The 18,724-nt window shown below is 45.8% G+C and overlaps 2 protein-coding genes across 3 annotated transcripts in view; both read right to left on the bottom strand.

The window, feature by feature from the left end:
* Positions 1-930: 930 nt before the first annotated feature.
* Positions 931-5,635, bottom strand: FAM124B (family with sequence similarity 124 member B). Of its 2 annotated transcripts, XM_072933437.1 has the most exons (3): positions 5,509-5,635; positions 3,367-4,598; positions 931-1,957 (listed from the first exon to the last, which is right to left on the bottom strand). In XM_072933437.1, exons 2-3 carry the CDS (start codon positions 4,093-4,095, stop codon positions 1,460-1,462), a joined length of 1,227 nt encoding a protein of 408 aa, XP_072789538.1. In that variant the 5' UTR covers positions 4,096-4,598; positions 5,509-5,635; the 3' UTR covers positions 931-1,459. The 2 variants fall into 2 exon arrangements, with proteins under 2 accessions (XP_072789538.1, XP_004186190.5); XM_004186142.5 differs by having other exon boundaries at positions 3,367-5,611.
* A 12,316-nt stretch (positions 5,636-17,951) lies between these two features.
* The window catches only part of CUL3 (cullin 3), a 55,390-nt gene continuing 54,617 nt past the window's right edge, over positions 17,952-18,724 (bottom strand). Inside the window, exon 16 of the mRNA XM_030279887.4 lies at positions 17,952-18,428. Coding sequence (XP_030135747.1) covers positions 18,297-18,428 — 132 coding nt within the window. The 3' untranslated portion in view covers positions 17,952-18,296. The remainder of the gene's footprint in view (positions 18,429-18,724) is intronic.

An 18,724-nucleotide genomic window follows, 5' to 3' on the forward strand; every position in this document is an offset into this window, starting at 1 on the left:
GCAGGTCTGTACCCTCGTGTTCAGAGGGCACTGCCCTGCTCTGAGCCCCTCCTGTCCCCAAGAGCCTCCAGCCCACCCCTGCACACACCACAGCAGCCCGGGGAGCCAGCCCCTGCAGGCTCCTTTTGCCTGCTTCCCTATTGACCAGACATTTCTCCAGCTCTGAAAAGCCCTGCTGAGTTTCTAGGACAGATTGAATAATCACCCTCGTAGATGTAACATATCACAGCAGGATTCATTAGAAAGGCCACAATTTTTGCAGGTCTTGTGAAAACCTGGGGGATATTTGTAAGTGTCCAGTGAATGAAGTGTCCTGCTCTGTAGGTTTTGGTCCCCAAATTGAAGAGTTCATGAGCATTACTTGGCAGGGCAGAACCAGTTGGAAGGGCCCAGAGCAGGGACCTCCCCATATCCCTTCCAGAATTCAGATATATTTAAGGGAGAAAATACCTTTTTGTTGTACTGTTTGGAAGGTAAGTACGACCAGATATGGCTTTTCTTTGAATAATTTCACTCCTTCATATTCTTCCCATGTCTTTCCCACTGAGATTTATTTAATCCTACTTGAGAAAGAAAACTGATCAAGATGGGAGTTATTTCAGCATCTGTTGATGCTGAATCATGATTTCATTTCTCCCGTCCTTTTTACTCCTGAAGATTTAGCAATTCCCTCCAAGACTCTCAACTTCTCTTGTCTTCTGTTAATTAAAACCCAGCTAGGATTTCCTGCTAATTGCACACTGGTTTAACAAAGCCTGGCCTGTTGCTGTGTTTATTTTAAGTGTCACATGAATAGGCAGCGGCAGGTTTTACTGGCACTTCTCTTCAAGTATGTGGTTTTTGCATGTGCTGTGCTGAGTTGAGAAAAAGGTCTTGCTAGAAATATTTATCCTGAGAAATATTTAACAGAATAGTCTTACATTTCAAATATTGCATAACATTGACAACATTGATAGATTTAATTACTAACAACAGGGAAAGCAAGAAGGAACACAAAGGAAAACCAGCAGGCCCACTGTGACCATGCCAGGAGCTTGTTGCAGTAAGTGCTAGCAAGGGATGGTGAGTCCCCACGGCTGGGGGCATCCAGCTGCTTGGGCAGCTCAGCCAAGCTGCACCTTCAAAACCTATCTGAAGATGTCACTGTCTATTTTCTACCTTCTTAGAACAGCTGTAGGCGTCACACGGCTTATTCCTATTCACTGCACAACATACCCCTCACTTATTCTGCGTTGAAAACAAACAAACCAACACAACAGTTTTCTGTAAATAGTGTTCTTTTTCCTGCAGCCTCCTTAGCATCTCTCCATGGAAATTCAGTGTCTGCCTCAGTGACCGCCGGCGGGATGTCACAGCGACAGAGGTACGCGCTGAGCAGCAGCAGCAGCAGCCCCGGCACATCCAAAAGCGCTCCGCTGTCCTTGGGCAAGGCGGGTCCATCAGGCGCGTTGGGTTTCAGTCATATGAAGAACTCCCGCAGCTCGGGCCCCGCTGTCCCGGGGCCGGCCCGCGGCAGGAGGCGGCTCCGCGGGGCCCCGGGGCCCCGGCCCGGCGGGCAGCGGCCGCACCCCGCGCTCCCCGCGGCGGGCCCGGGGTCCGTGCCGGTCTCGGTGGCCCGGGACCCGCGGCTCTCCGGCGGAGGAACCCGCAGCCCCCCGCCCGCCCGCCGGCGGAGCGACGGCGCCTCCCAGCCCGGCCGGGCTGCAGCGGCACCGGGAGGGCAGCGCAGGAGCCTCTGGAGGTCACTGCTGCCCCGCGCAGGGACAAGCGCTTCACCGGGCTCACACTGCGCTTCACCCTCCCGAGCTCCGACATCCCGCCTTCCCCGCCCGGGATTGCCCTGTGTTACAGGCCGCGGGGCTGGCATACAGTCCTGCGGGATTCTTCCACTGCCCGCCTTGGTATGCTGCTGGCAAAGCCCGGTGTTTCTTTCAAGGGTCCTGGAGCTGCTTTGCACCTGTTGGGAATTAGAGAGAACCCGGTTATCACACACTCCTAGCTCGGCTAATGACGGTACTCGCGCCCAGCCCCGCTGCGCTGGGGGCACTCGTAGCCTGAGTCAGCACACCTGGGCAAGTCCCAGCCAAAGCAGGTTGTGGATACAAAAAAATCCACATGCATGCCAGGGCAACCTAGATAAACACTTGGAAAGGAGAGCCACTGCCAGTTACCACAAGGGGCTTCAGGGGGGAATGCCAACTCCGTGTGGAGTCTGTGAGCAGAGCCTGGGATTTAGTTTGCAATATGGCAGAAGGTCAGGGCAGGGAGGTAAATTGCAGGTACTCAAAATAAAGATTTGCAGTATGGGCTGAAGAGTTGCAGAATAAAGCACTGGCTGTCAGCCTGCTGTCGGCAGCTTGGACATGAGATACATCCTCAAATTCAAGTGGATTACACCTTCCTTTGCGAGAAGCACAGTGCAGCATGGTCACATCCGCAAAAAAGCTTCCAAGTTTCCTACCAGTGAGTTAATGTATATCTGTCAGCTCAAAGACCTTGTATCTACAGCAGGAAGAGCCACAGAGTAATTTAGGAAGGGACCTTTGGAGGTCAACTGGCCCAGTCCCCTGCTGCAGGTAGGACCATCTTCAAAGCTACATGAAGATACCCAGGGCCTTGACCACTCCAAGAGGGTAAAAACCAGTTTATAAATTGATATTGAATGAGGCAGCAAGAGCTGCCCTAAGATTAGTGTTCAGAGCAGTGTACAAATAGGCTGAACCAAGTAATTAACTTTACCCCTAACAGAGGATTTCTGTATGAGGATGGAAAGAAAGCACACTGAGCCAAGCTTTCATTCTACTCACATGTCTTCTTTTTTTTTTTTTTTTTTTAATTTGTATTCATATAACCTCTGGACTGCACACTTTAACAGATAAGGCAGAGATTTCCTAGGACACATCTCTTTGTCACTTTTGCCCAACTACAACTCACTTGTGATCTCACAACCTCATTTGCAGGCAGTGCTGCATCAACATTACACTTACAAAACTTCTAGGTTTGGATGCCAAAAACCTGCTTTGAAAAATATTTATACAGCAATGTCTTATCAGAAAAAGATTAGGCTGCTACAATCATTTTTTTGAGGCAGAGGAGGGAAGATGTTAAGCTAGTGTGCCCTAGAAATCATTAATAATCTGCATTTCAGGCAAGCAGTAATGACGTTAATTTAACTGTATAAAAACATTCCAAGGATCAGTGCTTATATTTATCAACAGCATCACAGCACTGGCAGACACCGATTACTGCATTCACAAATTCAAAAGAAACATGAACAAACAAAATCATAATTTCCATTTTGAACCAGTCCTGCTTTCCTTGGAAAAACATAGATAAACCCTCCTCTTAAGAGCACCACAGACATACCTTGAGCAGAATTGTATTTCCTTCATAGTCCTGAGTTTGCCACCTGGTGCTGCTGATGGGAACGCAGGGGTTGGGCAGGAGGGGCACCAGCTGCCCGATTTCCTGCACCTTGAACTGCAGGGCTGACGAGTCGGGGGGCTCGGCCGTCACCCCCACGGGCAGCTGCTCCAGGCACAGCTGCACGGCCACGTGTGAGGTGGCGTGCAGCACGAAGACACACAGAGTGCTTTTCTGCAGGGTGGCTTCCTTCTGGAGGATCATCTCGTAGAGCCTCACGGCATCCTCGTAGTTCTCAAAGCTGCAGTAGAGGGTGACCCGCAGGATTTCGGGGCCGCAGTGCACCCGGCGGATGCCCCACACGGGCAGCTGCTCATCCAGGCCGTAGAAGTCCTGGTGGGATGGGGCACAGGGGGGGCTCTGCCCGTTAGCAAACCGGGCACGCTGGTACCGCCAGGGAGGGCGCTGGAATTGCTCGTGGACCTGGAAAATCCGTTCTTCTCCCAAGTCCTCGCGCAGAAAAAGCAGGACGGATATTCCAGGAAAGCTGCAGCTCCTCTTGCGGTATCTCCCGTAGTACTTCAGGGGAGGAATTCGCTCAGACACCAAGAAAAGGCCAATGTCCAGGCACAGCCAGTCCAAAAGCCGATCCAGAGTCTGCTGCAGAGGAAATGAGTGCCCCAAACGGGTGAGCAGATGCACAGTCATCAGAGACTCTGCTCCATCATCCATTGCAAAGACTCCAGGCAAAAGATTAAAACAGACGAATTGGTGCCTTCCTTTTACTCTTTGCCTCGGGAGCACACAGGTGTACTCTCAGCCTTGAACAGAACGAGTTGGGGCTCCTACAGGCTTTGCAGCAAGCAGCTGAAGCAGAGCGAAGGTGCAGAGGTGCAGGTGCAGAGAGCGGTCCCAGCTCACATCCCAGCGGAGCCCTGCTCCAGCTCCCTCCCGGCTCTGGAGCTCTGGTCACCGCCTACCTGCGAGACAGCACTGGAACACAAGCAGCGATTTTCCAGGCTGAGGAGATGCTCACCGCTCTCCTGGCAGTGGAAGTGGCCGCTCCGGACTCCAGCCGAGTCCCACCAGTGCAATCACTGCCTTGTGCAAAGCCCATGTGGCACTCGTGGCTGACACCCTCAGGAAATTTCCTTGTAGTCAGCAGGCTGGCTTTGGCTCATTGTAGAAAGCCTGTGATCTCTGTGAGTCCCACCCTGCTGGGGCACACAGATAAGCTATTCTTTGAAAACAAGGAAGGAAAACAAAATAACAAAAGAAAAAAGCCCAACCATGTGAATATAACAGATAACAATAAGGGCAGATATAAATCAGGAAAGAGGAGCTTTGGGAAAAAGCCTCAACTCATAATTACACCCTTCACAACGTATGTAACTTGCTGCCTCACTGCCAGAATACCAGTTATTGTACATCACCCATAAAAGCTGGATACCAGGCTTCCCAGTTTCAGTGCCCCCTTTGCTGCTTTTTCCTCCTTTATTTTTTTTTTTCCTGAGATACCCATGTAATCAGCAGCCCTAATCAAAGTAAGTCCAAGGATTTTTTTTTTCTTGCTCCTTGGGTTAACCTGTTGATACTTAGCTTACTGCATAAGCTACGATAGGAATGCTGAAAATACACTGCTTTCCAGGTCTCTTCTAGTGTGGACAATAAATCACACTGCCCCTGTTTGCCTGCCCAGCAGCAGCACAATACAGGTCAAGCCAAATCCACTTCCTATACAGAGCTGCCCCCACTGTAGCCAGTATTTAAATCAAAACTGAGGCCTCTGGTGATATGTCTCCATCTAATTAAGGGCAGCACATTTCTCTCTGCTGACATGCCAACTTCCTTCTCAAACAGCCAAACACACAAAGCAGTGTTTCACTGTTAAGAAATCCCAGCATTAATAAGTCTGTTATTCAAAATTCTGAACTATTTTTTTAATATGACCCTAACTTTATATTCAACTAAGTAAAATCTCCAAGGTCTAAAGGTATAAGCAACAGTGCCTTGGTTTCCTTTAGGGAGATCTCTCTCACTGGTAGAAACTCACATTCATGCTTTAAAGGATACACTGACACCTATGTACAATAAAAATTTTTAAAAACTGTCTAGAAAGTGAGAAAAAAGTTATTTTGCACCCACCTGCAATGTCTCAAGCAAGTAACAACTGCTGTTGGGAGGGAGACAAAAAAAAAAAATCCAGCCTTCAGACAATTGCAGGAAGAGAGTGAAGAGTGCAAGTGCTCAAAACATTAAAATGCTCTAGATGAGCTCTGAACAACATAATTTCACTAAAATATGGAAAAGGAAATGATTCATCAACTCCTTGCTACAGGGCAGGGGCAGGCAGTCATCTGCCTTCCTGCCTGTGAAGAACAGGGGAATTTGCCGGGACAGGAAAACCCTGGAAGTCAGTAAATTCATCAGGGTTTGGTTTGTGGCTGGAAGCAGCTCCCAGGAGCAGGTTCCCCTGTTCCCACCCCAGGTGAAGATCCTGGGGCTGCTGCTGCAGCACAGCCCAGTGCCTGCCCCACTCCCCTCCTCCCTGGTGGCAGGACCCCCACGGCTGCCCCTCTCCGGGCAGTGAGCAGCAGCAAGGGGAGCCTTTCCTCCTGCAGTGCCATCGCTGCTGGCTGGGGCAGCTCTCAGCCCCAGCCCTGCTCCAATCTGCTGGAGAACATCGGGGGGCAGCTGCAGCTCTGTGGTGAAGGTGGCAGAGGACTGGGGATGTGAAACCTTGCGGAGCAAGTGGAGAGTAAGGGCTGCTTAGGGAGTGATGCAGAAACCTTGGCCCTCTCCAGCCCCCACTGTGGCTGGGGGAGCCAAATAGTTTTCCAGATGCGCGAGTGCCTTCCACAGAGGCTGCTGAAGGTATGCACCACCTCTCCTGTTTTTACAACAGCAAAAAAACCTGAGCCTTACTCACAAAAAGGGTTAAATTCTGAACCCTCCACCATGTGTTTCTTCTGTGCTTGCAGGGGTGAGACAGGGAAAAAATCTCAGCTCTGAAACTCTACCTGATGAAGCTGCCTGGAGAACAGTTTTAGGGCTGGTTCTCAGCTCTCCAGCAGCTCTGGGTCAGGAGAACCCACCAATCCTCCTGCAAGGAGCATGAGAGCAGCTGAAGCTCAGCCTTTGCCCGACCCTCTCCCTCAGAGGGGGGCAGCCCCACCACCCAGCCAAACCCTCCTGTTCCTCTTTTCACTTGCTCTGACGACTCAGTGTCCTTGGGGAAGACCTCAAACCAGGCTCCTCAGCCTTGGACAAGGGTATCCTCATGCCCTCCTTTCATCTCCTGTCTGCTGCCCCCAAACCTTGGGATAAAGCCTGGGTGCAATGGCCCTCACTGCTGCAGCCTGGTGAGCCAAGACCCTTCATCCACTGCGGGTCTCAGGGGAAAAGGGATGGCTGCCACCAGAACAAGGTGCTGGCTTTTGCTGGATCTTCTAAGGAAAGCAAAGTGCTGATTTCACTCTGATCCCTGAACGGAATGAGTCCTTGTCTTCCTCTCTGCTTCCCCTTCCCCCAGCTTCCCAGTCTGCCTGCCAAATGGAAAAGCACATTTTTCATAGTGACCTACTGAACGCGCCAAGAAAGATTTCTTCAAGAGATTAGGAAAATAGCAGTTCAATCGTATGTGAAAAGTCACTTTGCTGAGGGGAGGAGGGGTGAACAATCCTGATATGGGACTCAAAAAAACTGGGGCCCCATTCCCACATGGCAGTGACTGGTAACACAGCAGAACATACAGGAAGCTGCTGGGGCACTCCAGCTGTGTGTAAGAGCAAGACAAATATCAACTGGCACTAATGCATACACCGGTAAGCCCCGCACAAAAGTCCAAACATAAGCAACTAATAAACACTTTATGGTATGAAACCTCAGAGAAATCTGTCTGCTGGAAGTGTAAAATTCTACAGTGGAAAGGCACAGCAGGATAATTAAAAATTCCTTTTCATAATCAGTTCCTAAGGTGTGCCTAGTCCTCTGCACTGTTCAGAGCCCTTTGCTCCAGCTGATACCACCAAAACTGATGATGCATCACAGGATTTAATAAGTTAGAGCAACATCTGTAAGGAAGATACTTTACAAGGATTATTAGAACGTAATTAATTTGAGAGAGACTGAGAATGTATTACCTAAGCACCTTGGGAGAAGGCCTCATTAATACATGACTCAGGCTTCCTAATTTCTTTTAAAAACATTTTTTTTTTTGTTTTCACCTAATCTCAAGATCTGCCTATAACAAGGACAAAACTAATAAATTAACCTGCTATAGATGACAATTATATACATCATACACAGTACTGAGATAAAAATCAAGATTAAGGCCTTACTTGAATAAAAAAATCTTTTCAGAGGTTGTCTCTGGCTTCAAAACCTGTGACTCCAATTCATCACAACTTTGGAGGAGCTAAAGGCCCAATGACCAAAATACCAAAACCCCATCTAACTTACTACATTGATTTAAGTAGACTTCTTTCCCAAGCTATTCTTATTTCTTCTTTTTTTTAGCCAACTATCAGAAAGGAGTAATCCAGCCAGGGTCTGTCAGCTGGCAGGAAATGCAGAGAGCTCTGCCCCACACGGTTGTTGAAACTCAAAATGTCCCTCAGACATTTTCAGAGGTTCCAGGCCTTGGTCAGAAGCATTTTAGACCCTGGCAAGCAGCTGAAAACAGCTGTGATTTTAAGTTTGAGCCATGGAATGAGTTACCAACTTTGAAGGTGGAACAAGTGGTCACAGAGGGTTAGATGGTATAGTAGAAGTAATTACAAATTAGAGGGGAAATTCTTTTAGTATTGTACAGGGGGGTTTTGACATCTGTACAGGGGAGTTTTACTTTGTACAGGGGGGTCAGAAGTTCTAAGATGGAGGAAAGTGGGCTGATCCTGTTCTTCCTCCTTCTTCTTCCTTACCTCCATGTTCTTGGTGATGCTGGCACTCATGGATTGGTTTAGAGTAGAAAAGCACATTGTAACATAGATAGTAGGTATTGGGGAAAATCTCTAAACATATAATACGTAATATATCATATAAAAGATAGCAGCAGCCCTGGGCGGGGAGAGAGACGATGAAGACACCGGACAGTGAGGGTGTCAGGAGTGTGTGTGTCTCTGCCTGGGCCGCTGACCAAACATCCGCAGCGGGCGAAGACAATCTTTTAGATAACCAGCAATAAACTGCCTTGAGACCGAACAACAAGAGGCTGCGGAGTTTTAATTTGGAAGCACGGGCTGGAGGAGAGACTTTACCAGCACACGAGACCCCTGGATCAGTGCCGGGGTTCTCACACACGGTGAGCGCGGACAGAAGCGCACGGACACAAGGAGGGAAGGGGAGGAGAGGAGAGCACGGCTGGGCAGAGGCTGCGGCTCCTGCCGGGAGCTGTGGGACGAGGGAGAGCTCCGAGGCTCACAGGAGATACAGAGTGAAGTGACAGAGGCTGCTCTGAGCCACGGCTCCCAGCAACAGGAACAGGGATCCTCGGTGCTGCAGCGCAAGGCACAGCCGGGATTGAACCACATCTCCCTGCGCGCCCGGTGACGGCAGTGACAGAGGAAAACAAAGGTATCCTCCTGTGACCCAGGCTTTGGGGCAAGGGCAGGGCTGAAAGCGGCACTGAGACACGGAGATGAGCTTCCGAGTAGGAACAAATACGTTGTGGAAAGGCACTGCACGGCCTTGGGTGGTTTTCATACTCATCTCTCACCAAAGGCAGGTTATGTGTGCTCAGCCAGTTACAGAGCACCTGCAGACAGTTCCATTTTTCCTTAGTTTTCAGTTTGTCTAAAATACTTTAAAAAAACCCCCAAAGACACTCCATGCAGCCAAACCAAGACCCACTAAATGTAATGAGCCAATTGGAGATTATAGCAGAAACAAGTATTTTGTAACAAAGCATTGGTAACAAAGATCTCAGAATGGGTCAGGTGGGAAGGACCACTGTGGGGCATCTGCTCCAACCTCCCTGCTCAGGCGGGATCAGCCCAGAGCACATGGCATAGGATTGTGTCCAGAGGGTTCTGGAATATCTCTGGTGAGGGGAGACTCCACACCCTCTCTGGGCAGCCTGATCCAGTGCTGGGTCACTGCACAGTGGAGAAGCTCTTCCTTACATTCAGGTGCAACTTCCTGGCCATCAGTTTCTGCCATTGCCTCTTGTCCTGTTGCTTCACACCACAGAGCAGAGCCTGGTCCATTCTCTCACACCCTCCCTTCAGTCCCTTATAGACGCTGATTTGATCCCCTCTCAGCCTTCCTGAGACTGAACAATCCCAACTCTCTCAGCTTTTCCTGTGGTGTCTTGACTTTGAAGAGCCAACATCCAGCACTGACCCAAGATGGCATCTCCAGGATCCCTCTGCCCCATCCCCAGTGTCAATCCACTTCCACAGATCAGACTGGGATGAGGGGGAAGTCAGCCTGCTACGTAAGAATTTAAGTGCCCAGCTTCAAGGATGCATTTCTGAGAGATTTAACCCAGCAATTTTTATATCCATTACATTTCAATTAAACATTTTCCAGAAAAGGAAAACAGGCAGATCTAAATAAACCCAAGACTTGCATGGTCCAGTGAGGTGTTTGTTTAATCAGCTTACATTTAGCATTGTTGAAGGCGACTCAAAGCAGAATTCTTGGAAGGCCAGCGGCAGAGCCGGGCATGACTGCACCCTGCCGAGTGCTAATGAGAGGAGTCCCCAGGAGGCGGTGACCTCGCCAGCGAGGCCAAGCTCCAGCCTAAGGAACAAGTCAGACCCACGCACGGTGAAGGCTTCTAATTACTCCCTTTCCTGAAGACAACCTTCCTGAGATACAGAATAATACACCCAAACATCTAATTAAAAGAGGCTTGGCCTGGATCCCGCATTATTCTGGAATTGTACATTTGCATAATTAAGTTGATACCAAATGCTGTGACAGACAAGCTGCAGGAGATTATTAGCCTCATCTTTAACAGAATTTCAAAAGAAGCAAGATCCCAACAGCCAGCAAATATTAGCAGAAGTGGCTCTCGAGGTCTAGGAAACTCAGGCATAACTGGGATTTGTGGCATGTTCTGGTAACTTTGCAAAGGAAAATCTGCACATGAACTTGAAAGCCATTGTAAGGCAGCACCAGGCTCTAATGTAGCATCACTCTGAGGGCTTCAGGACTTCTTATTGTGAATTTTTCTTCCCAAAAACAGGACTGCTAAAATGAATGCTATGTATAAATGGGGCTGGAAGTTGCACCTTCTGGTGGATGCCCCTTTTCTCCATCCAGTTTGGACTGGGGGAGGTGGAACAGGCCTTTGCCTCCCGAGCAGCAATTTCTTCTTGCTTTAGCACAGAGAGCTGTTGAGAGCAGGCACATTTGCAAGATTTTCATTGCAGGTAAACCCTGTGGTGTGTGTGTGTGTGTGTGTGTGTGTGTGTGTGTGTGTGTGTGTGTGTGTGTGTAAATAAAAGTCAGATTGTGTCCAAGAAGACCAGAAGTACCAGCCTAAACCTCTGTGGCTTTAGAGTGGAATGGGGCAGAGTGCACTTACCAGACTCTGCACTTCTGTAAAAAAGCTGGGCTGTCCTTGAAAAACTTGGCTTAATTTAAAAGATTTTAAAAATAGAGACATTCACATTATCATATTTACATCTAAGTTCCTTAAAGCAAGGACTAATGCTGTGGCTTTCCACATATTGGATAAATACAGTGTGGTCAAAACTGAGGCTTCAAGTACTAGCCTAATAAAAATAAATCACTAAGATTAAAAACAAGAGGATAAAAATACCACCAGACTAAACATGATCCTAACAGCCCACCTGAACAGAAAGCATGATTGTCCCTGGGCAATAAGACCACATCCATGGATTTTTCAGAGCACACTTGTTGCTGCAGCTAAAGTGCAGAAGATGCCAAAGAAGCTAAAGATATAAACTACAGAAGCAGAGTGATTTGAGAACCTGGAGCCTATCTCCTATTCTTCGAGATAGTATTTTCACTCTTTTCTATTATTCACCAGTTCCTAAAAGCTCATTTTTCTGTTGTTCTTCCTTTTATGATGCCATTATTACCTGAGCAGATTGAAAATATACATTATTGCATGTTGATATCATTCTATATCACAACCACCAGACAAGAGCAGAGTGGTGCAGTTTCAGACAATACTCCCTCCCCTGTGTTCCAGTTCAAGGAAGACCAACAGCTTCATTTGAATCACAATTCCTAAAACCAGAATTTATATTTGCCTCTTTGTGAAATTTGCATCCCTGAAGGAACACAATTCCCAGCTTCATCCAAGAGTGCAATGAGTAGCAATTTCTTCAAGGGAACAAGCAGCTGAGCTCTCTCTTTGTGGAGCACCCAGAACTCGATGATGCAGCCTGGGGTTTGGGATGAATTCCTGCAGATGTCACGGTCGAGTTCCCCAGCTCAGGCTGGGTCACCAGCCAAGCACCAGCACTGGTGCTGGTCACCCTGCTGCCAATAGCTCTGCTCATACAGCAGAGCAGACGAGCACGTGAGGTGAACACACCAGAACAGGGCTGGTACAGGAGCTCAGTGCTAAAGAATCCAGCAGGTGACCATGCTTGCTGCATCGGGGCTGCTCCTGCTTTCACACTCCCCTCAGGGTACCACACCAGCTGCTCACTGCTGCCTGGGGAGCCTGGCGAGCAAGCTGCAGTGACAGAGACATTCTGCCCAGTGCAGCACTTCATAGTAAGAACCTCTATACAGCTGAAAAATCAGAGTTCATTGTCAAATTCCATCGCTCAAAGAACATGACTCGTGCACCGGAAATACCCTGTTTCCAAGATTTCAGTACTACTCAGTTTGGGAGAGCTAAATCCCTCCCTGGTTTCCACAATACCTGTTTCCTTTTAAAGGTAATAATCAGTGAGCCCAAGTCCTGTCATATTGTGTAGCTGCAGACCGACTGCTGGAACAGCAGAGCTCAGGGCACCAGGAGTTCAGCCTTAGACAGGGTTGTTCAATATTTTTCTGTTAATTTCTTGAAACCCACTCCAGGTTCAGGATGAGCAAGACTCTCAGTACATGCTAAGTCTCATAAGTCACTCCAGCTGTGCCACACTTATCTAAAGAAGTGGTTACAGCAAGGGAGAAATAAATAATAAACGTATTTATCACTGCCAGCTAATCCACATCCTTCTGTGGCCTGTGAAAATCTCAAAAGCTTTTCAGGTTCTAAGAAACACATTCAAGAAATGAAGTGTGGCATTATAACTTAAAAAGGTGTCCCATGACTAGATTAAAAAGCCATTATTCTCAGATTCAATTTACAGATCTAACAGCGTTTTCTTTCATCATCTGACACCGTGTATGTAACTCTCAGTCTTCATTCACCTCAAACATTTTCTGCACATGAGAATTTGCTTTTCCTGCCAGTCCAGGCTATTCCAAAACACATTCTTAAAAGTTTTGAGACAGAAACTTGTGAGAACCTTGGGATTGATTTAGGGGTTTCGTGTGGTGGTAAAGTTTCTATTCTAACTTGTGCTTCTAAAGAAAAACTCTGCAGCTTCTTGTTCGGTCTCAAGGCAGTTTATTGCTGGTTATCTAAAAGATTGTCTTTGCCCACTGCGGCTGTTTGGTCAGCAGCCCAGGCAGAGACACACACACTCCTGACACCCTCACTGCCTGGTGGCTTTGTCTTCTCTCACCCCGCCCAGGGCTGCTGCTATCTTTTATATGATATATTACGTATTATATGTTTATAGATTTTTTTTAATACTTACTATCTATGTTACAATGTGCTTTTCTAGTCTAAACTAATCTGTGAGTGTTAACATCATTAAGAACGTGGAGGTAAGGAAGAAGGAGGAGGAAGAACAGGATTAGGCTTACTTTCTTTTATTTTAGAATTTTTGACCCCCTTGTATAAAGTAAAACTCTCTTGTATAGGTGTTAAAACCCACCTGTACAATACTAAAAAATTTTCCCCTCTAATTTGTAATTACTTCTACTATACCATCTAACTCTCTGTGACTGCTTGTCCCACCTTCAAAGTTGGTAACTCATTCCATGGCTCAAACTCAAAATCCCAGCTGTTTTCAGCTGCTTGCCAGGGTCTAAAATGCTTCTGACCAAGGCCTGGAACCTCTGAAAATGTCTGAGGGACATTTTGAGTTCCGACAGAAACTGGAGGCGCAGCTTGTAAAGACGCTGCTGAGTGCTTAAGAGAGCTTCAGTCAGGGAAAGGAGAGGGTGAGAAGGGGCACCGGGAAGCCCTGAGAGCAGCGGGCAGGAGGGGTCCCTGCCCGGACACACCTTCGGATGTTCGGAGCAGCTCTGTGCTGCACATTCCGCATCCCAGCCACACACCTGCCCTGCTGCAAGTCCCCCAGGCTGCCCCAAGCCACCAGGGCAGGTTAACGCCTTACACACGGTGAGCACAAGTCACCGAACCTGCGTTTTGCACCCCTCTGTCCCGTAACATCCCGCACAACCTCGGAACCCGTTTTACTCCAGCCCTCCGTCACTCCCCCCAGAGATGCTCCTTGCTCCCCGCACGGCAGCCGGCACGATGACAGCAAACACACCTCGCTCTGCTGCCCTGAGCATCCACCACCTTTGCTTCAGCTCCTGCCACAGCAAACATCACTGCTCTGACAGGACTTGGAGGAGATGGCACACAAATGAAGTGAGCCTCTCAGAGCTGCTCTCTTCTCCTCTGTAAGATCCAACGGTTCCCCTGCATCTGTTGTCCCTGGAATAAAAGGTAAGTTTTAAACTGCAGGAGAAAGAATGGTTAACAAAACATCACTGCTGTATATTCAAATGTTACTTCTTTCCCTACCCATAAGCTCTGTGTTCGTCTCAAAGGTACTGCATGCATTAGCTCCCATCAACTTACTCCCTGTGAAAGCTCCAGGTTTGGAGAAGAAAGGAAGGAAGGGAAGAGCAGAAGTAAAGTTGTTTGTAGAGTTGACACATTCTAATGCCAGCACAACAGGCACTGTCCCGGGGCAAGAGGTCCAGACATGTCCATGCAGTTACACCAACCATGAACCACAGTGGAAAAATTCAGAATATTAAATGCGGTTTGGGGGCACAATCTACGAACACTTCCCTGCACAGCAAAGGACAGAAAAGTGGGTGAACTATTGCCTTGTACCTTTATCCAGCTTTCAGTTGGATATGTAAGTTCTGCATCTTAGAGTCTTCAAACGACACAATCCAGAGGACAGAGGAACATTTAAACTTACACTTCAGACTGAAGACCATGGTTATTACATTTACTGTCCAAGCTATCAAAATGAGTGTATCAGCAGAAATTCAGCTTTGTCCCAGACACACACAAGATGACTCCTGTGGCCAGCTGTGCACACTGCTGAGTCCAATCTAGGCTGTCACACCCTCACTCTAAAGGGCTCCATGGAGGGGGGAGCTCAGGATCAGAGCCCAGCTCGGCTCTAAGCACCACGAGGAACAAAGCACAGCCAAAGGGTCTGATTGAGCTATAGAGGTTCTGGCCAGTTTTGGACATGCAGAGGCCACAAGTAGTTCCAGTTTTTGGTACTTCTGAAAAGATGGGATCCCCATCTCTGTGCAAGCTTATTGCCAAAATGATGCATTAGAAAAGGCTCTATTACCATATGTGTGTATATATATGTGTATGTGTATATGCAAGTGCCACCCATCAGGTACTACACAATTTGATTGCAATACATGTGAATAAAAATACTTCAGCCATCCAGCATACTTAGTCCAAATCTTCTGTTTCCACATGGCTGAGGGGAAATAAATCTGACACCAGTGGCTGCTTCTCAATGCGCAGTGACAAGTAGAACAAATTGCGTTGCATTGGAAACTTAAGGGTCAACAGATCAAAGTTTGTCTTTGGAAAAGAGGAAAGACATTGCATTCAGGAGTAGTTTAACATCACAGACTTAGTCTACTTGGCATTCATTTATTCTGTAGCCAAAATTGTATGGATTAATTCTAGGGGACACAAAGAGTAAATCAAAGCTGTAAAGGTAGTGAACATGGAAAAGAGCAAGATCTGCACCAGGGATCCATAGGATTATCACAATTGTTATGGTGGTAAATGAGGAATATTCTAAATCCTTTTAAATAAACTAATGTACAAGAAAAGTACATGCCTACACATCTTCAAACAGCTATAAAAGTCAAACTCTACTTTTAATTTTAAAATTCTAAAGCATTAAACTCCATGTTTATTAAGTCTTGTTAATGCATTTAGCTGCACGTTAATGCAAAGAAACCTAACTTACTAATAATTGCACTCATACATGTAACTACAATCCTATTAATGAAATTTTAACAAAATTACAAAGAAGCTTTAAGTAGAAATAAAGAACTGAAATTAGACAAGGCTTAGCAGAATTCTACTATAGATTGTAAATGAAATCCCACCAACATACAAACGTGTAAACATCAAACTCACCTTAAGCACCTAGTGATGTCTTGTTCTCTCTTACCGGAACTTTCACATTCTCCATTTTTCAATCCTCTACCTCATGTTCAATGGTAAAGGGCATATTTTTGAAATCTGACTTCTGCTGAAGTCTCTTCCTGAATAGTCTTTAAAATTCTATTAAAATAGAAACTATACTCTTAATATTTTTTACCGAAGACAGCCATCACCACCTGCTGTTCTACTGGCAAACACTCTTGCCCACACAGCTTTTAAAAACACTCTTCGACACCTAATTATACAGTCATTCACACAACATTCAGCCTCAGTGCTTTCAAAAGCCACCAGAAATGGGAAGCTTCAGCTGATGTACAACAGTACAGTGCCATTGCACAGGATGAAGACCTCCTGTCTCAAATCACAACACTCATATCTCCGTAAACTTCACAGGGAAAAGGACTTGAACCCATTTCTCCGTGCAAAGCACATGGGAAAACATTAACATGCAATATCACGACATTTATGCTAATGCAGTCAGTTATACATAAAAGCAAACCTTCACACTGGTACATGGAAGAGTGATTTACATTTTGAGGAAGATGTTTCTGATGGCTTTAAACAAAATCAAACCCCCAGATCAGCTCCTTGTATTTAGTACTGTTGTACTGGCTAAACCTTGGCCACACCTCTACTGAAGATTTGCCTACACTGTGCAGACACAGAGGTGTTTTAGTAACAGCCAGCACACACTTTTTCAATAGGACCAATGGCCCAGCTCTTTTCTTTTGGGGCTAAATTCCTGATGGACAAGGGCAAAGGAAGTTCTTCAGCCACCCCCACCTCCTGCTGATTCAAAAACTATTCTCTGTGTGTGTAGGTGTGTTGCAGCTGTGCAGTAAACTTAAAGCTTCGTAAGAAAAGCTTTCAAATAGTCAAGCTAAAATATCACCCTAATCCCAGTCCCTCTCTTTAGAAGAAATATCCTACTCATGAACAACAGCCAGGATTGTACCTTAACAGGCTGGAGAGGGGTAAAATTGTGGACACAATGTGAAAAACACTCTCCAGTCACACTGGAACGTTGCACCAGCACCACACACTTGTTTAGCACAGTCCATCAAGAACTGCTCTGGCAGATGCTCTACAGCCAAGCTTCTCTTTTTCCTTCATTTCCAGCTCTTCATATTGGAAAGCCCATCCCAACTATATTCTTCAAGATCTATGGATAAAAGTAATGTGAACCAAGACAAAAAATACTGTTTTGAATTAAAGCAGAAAAGTAGCTGTGGCTGGGAAAGCACCGAATATGTGCATTGGAATGTCAGAAATACGGTTTAATAAAAACTGCAGTACAATGCACACTCAAAAATTTCTAACTGAGAAGAATGATGCCACCAAACTGCTATTTTTAATCTATTTTTGCAGTACACTGTCAAGAAGAAAAAAGTTCCAGGGTAAGAACTAAAAATTTCATTACAGTAACAATTTTTTATTGCATGTTTAAAATGCATTTTTAAAAACAAATAGTGCACGCTGGCTTCACTTTAATCTCCTGAATTATGCATTTATGATGGGAAGCCCTGGGGCTACAGCTCCATCTATTATGTTTATTAACAAAATATAATCCCAGTACATCTCCAGGGGACAGTATTTAGTTCCAAAAGATTGTCAACCCTGTACTCTAACACACTTGAATTAGTTGTTTGTGTACACTAAATCCATTTATTTTAAATTTATTTTGTCTACATTTAGTGAAATAAAAACATCGCCCTGTACAATCCACCATCAGCAGTGAGTACAACAGCAAAAATTATTATACAGTTTATACACACTAAAATCTTATCCTTTTTCCTATAAAGAAACCAGAAAAAAACCTAATAATATAGAGTTTAATTTAGAAGAACTCAAATTACAGAAGGGAAAGCCAAAATTATTACGGTCTTTTCTGAGCCCCCAGAAGTTCCTGATTCATGTTGTTGGAGCAGTGAGTGCACCTGGAAGAGTGAAGCATGCTCAAGCTGTCTTCTTGGGTCTTCAAAAAATTAGCAAGTATTTAAATTAAAGATGTCTAATTAAAAAAAAAACATTTGAAGCAGAGCAAGGTAAGTGGGAATTTTGCCTTACCACTTGTGGTTTCTTTTAAACCCAACTTATACAATGCGAAGTGCTAAGCAACACTACAGAAACACATTTACATCAACACTGAAGATCTGGGGAAATGAAATTCCAACAAATTTATTTTTTTAAATGAGCTGTATTTTCTAAAGTCATTTTTATTTCTCTGTTTTCATACAGTATTGAAAACAAACGCAGCACATTCACATTTTCCCGAAGAATTGTAAGGATGATCTCTACAGGGATAACGTTGAAAAGCCTGAAGCTCAATTAATTCATGTCAAAAACTCTCAAAAGGAGTAAAAGGCTTGATCTGGTCTAGAACATGTACTGTAATTTAATAGAGAAGATGGTTGTCTTAATATTAATGATTTAAAAGAACTTCCCAGTTCATGCGAAGAGTATAGTCCAAGAATAAATCAAATTTTCTGAACGCATTTTATGCTACGTAAGTGTATACTTTGCGATCCTCAGGTGTTCGTGCCAAATATTCTCTCTCAATTAGTCCTTCAATACGTTTTTTAATAACAACTGGACTTGGTAAGAATCGGGCCTTCAGCTGCTGAGTTACCTAAAACAAAATAAAACCCAACAATATAAAATCACAGTAAGATCTTGAAGTACCCTAACAAAACACAACAACCAGAAAAATGTATTAAGACACAGACGGTGACAACTACAAAGCATAAAAAGCAGCCTGCAGACTTCTGACAGTCCCTCCACTTGCTGGCTCATGTTGGGGTATGTTTCAAAGCTCTACAGAGGCATGGTCACAACCTGAGAATGCTCCCAATTTCACAGCTCTAAGGGAGTACAAAATGTGTAATGTCCTGGAGCTGTGTGAACTTAGAAGTGAAAAGCAGCAGG

Source organism: Taeniopygia guttata, chromosome 9 (assembly GCF_048771995.1).
Source record: "Taeniopygia guttata chromosome 9, bTaeGut7.mat, whole genome shotgun sequence".
Lineage (NCBI taxonomy): Eukaryota > Metazoa > Chordata > Aves > Passeriformes > Estrildidae > Taeniopygia > Taeniopygia guttata.

Excerpts from the sequence above, each read along its gene's own strand:
- FAM124B (XM_072933437.1), bottom strand. The coding sequence starts at position 4,095 with ATGGATGATGGAGCAGAGTCTCTGATGACTGTGCATCTGCTCACCCGT. Across the intron at positions 1,958-3,366 it reads GAAATACAATTCTGCTCAAG|GTGCAAAGCAGCTCCAGGAC; the intron begins GTATGTCTGTGG and ends AATTCCCAACAG.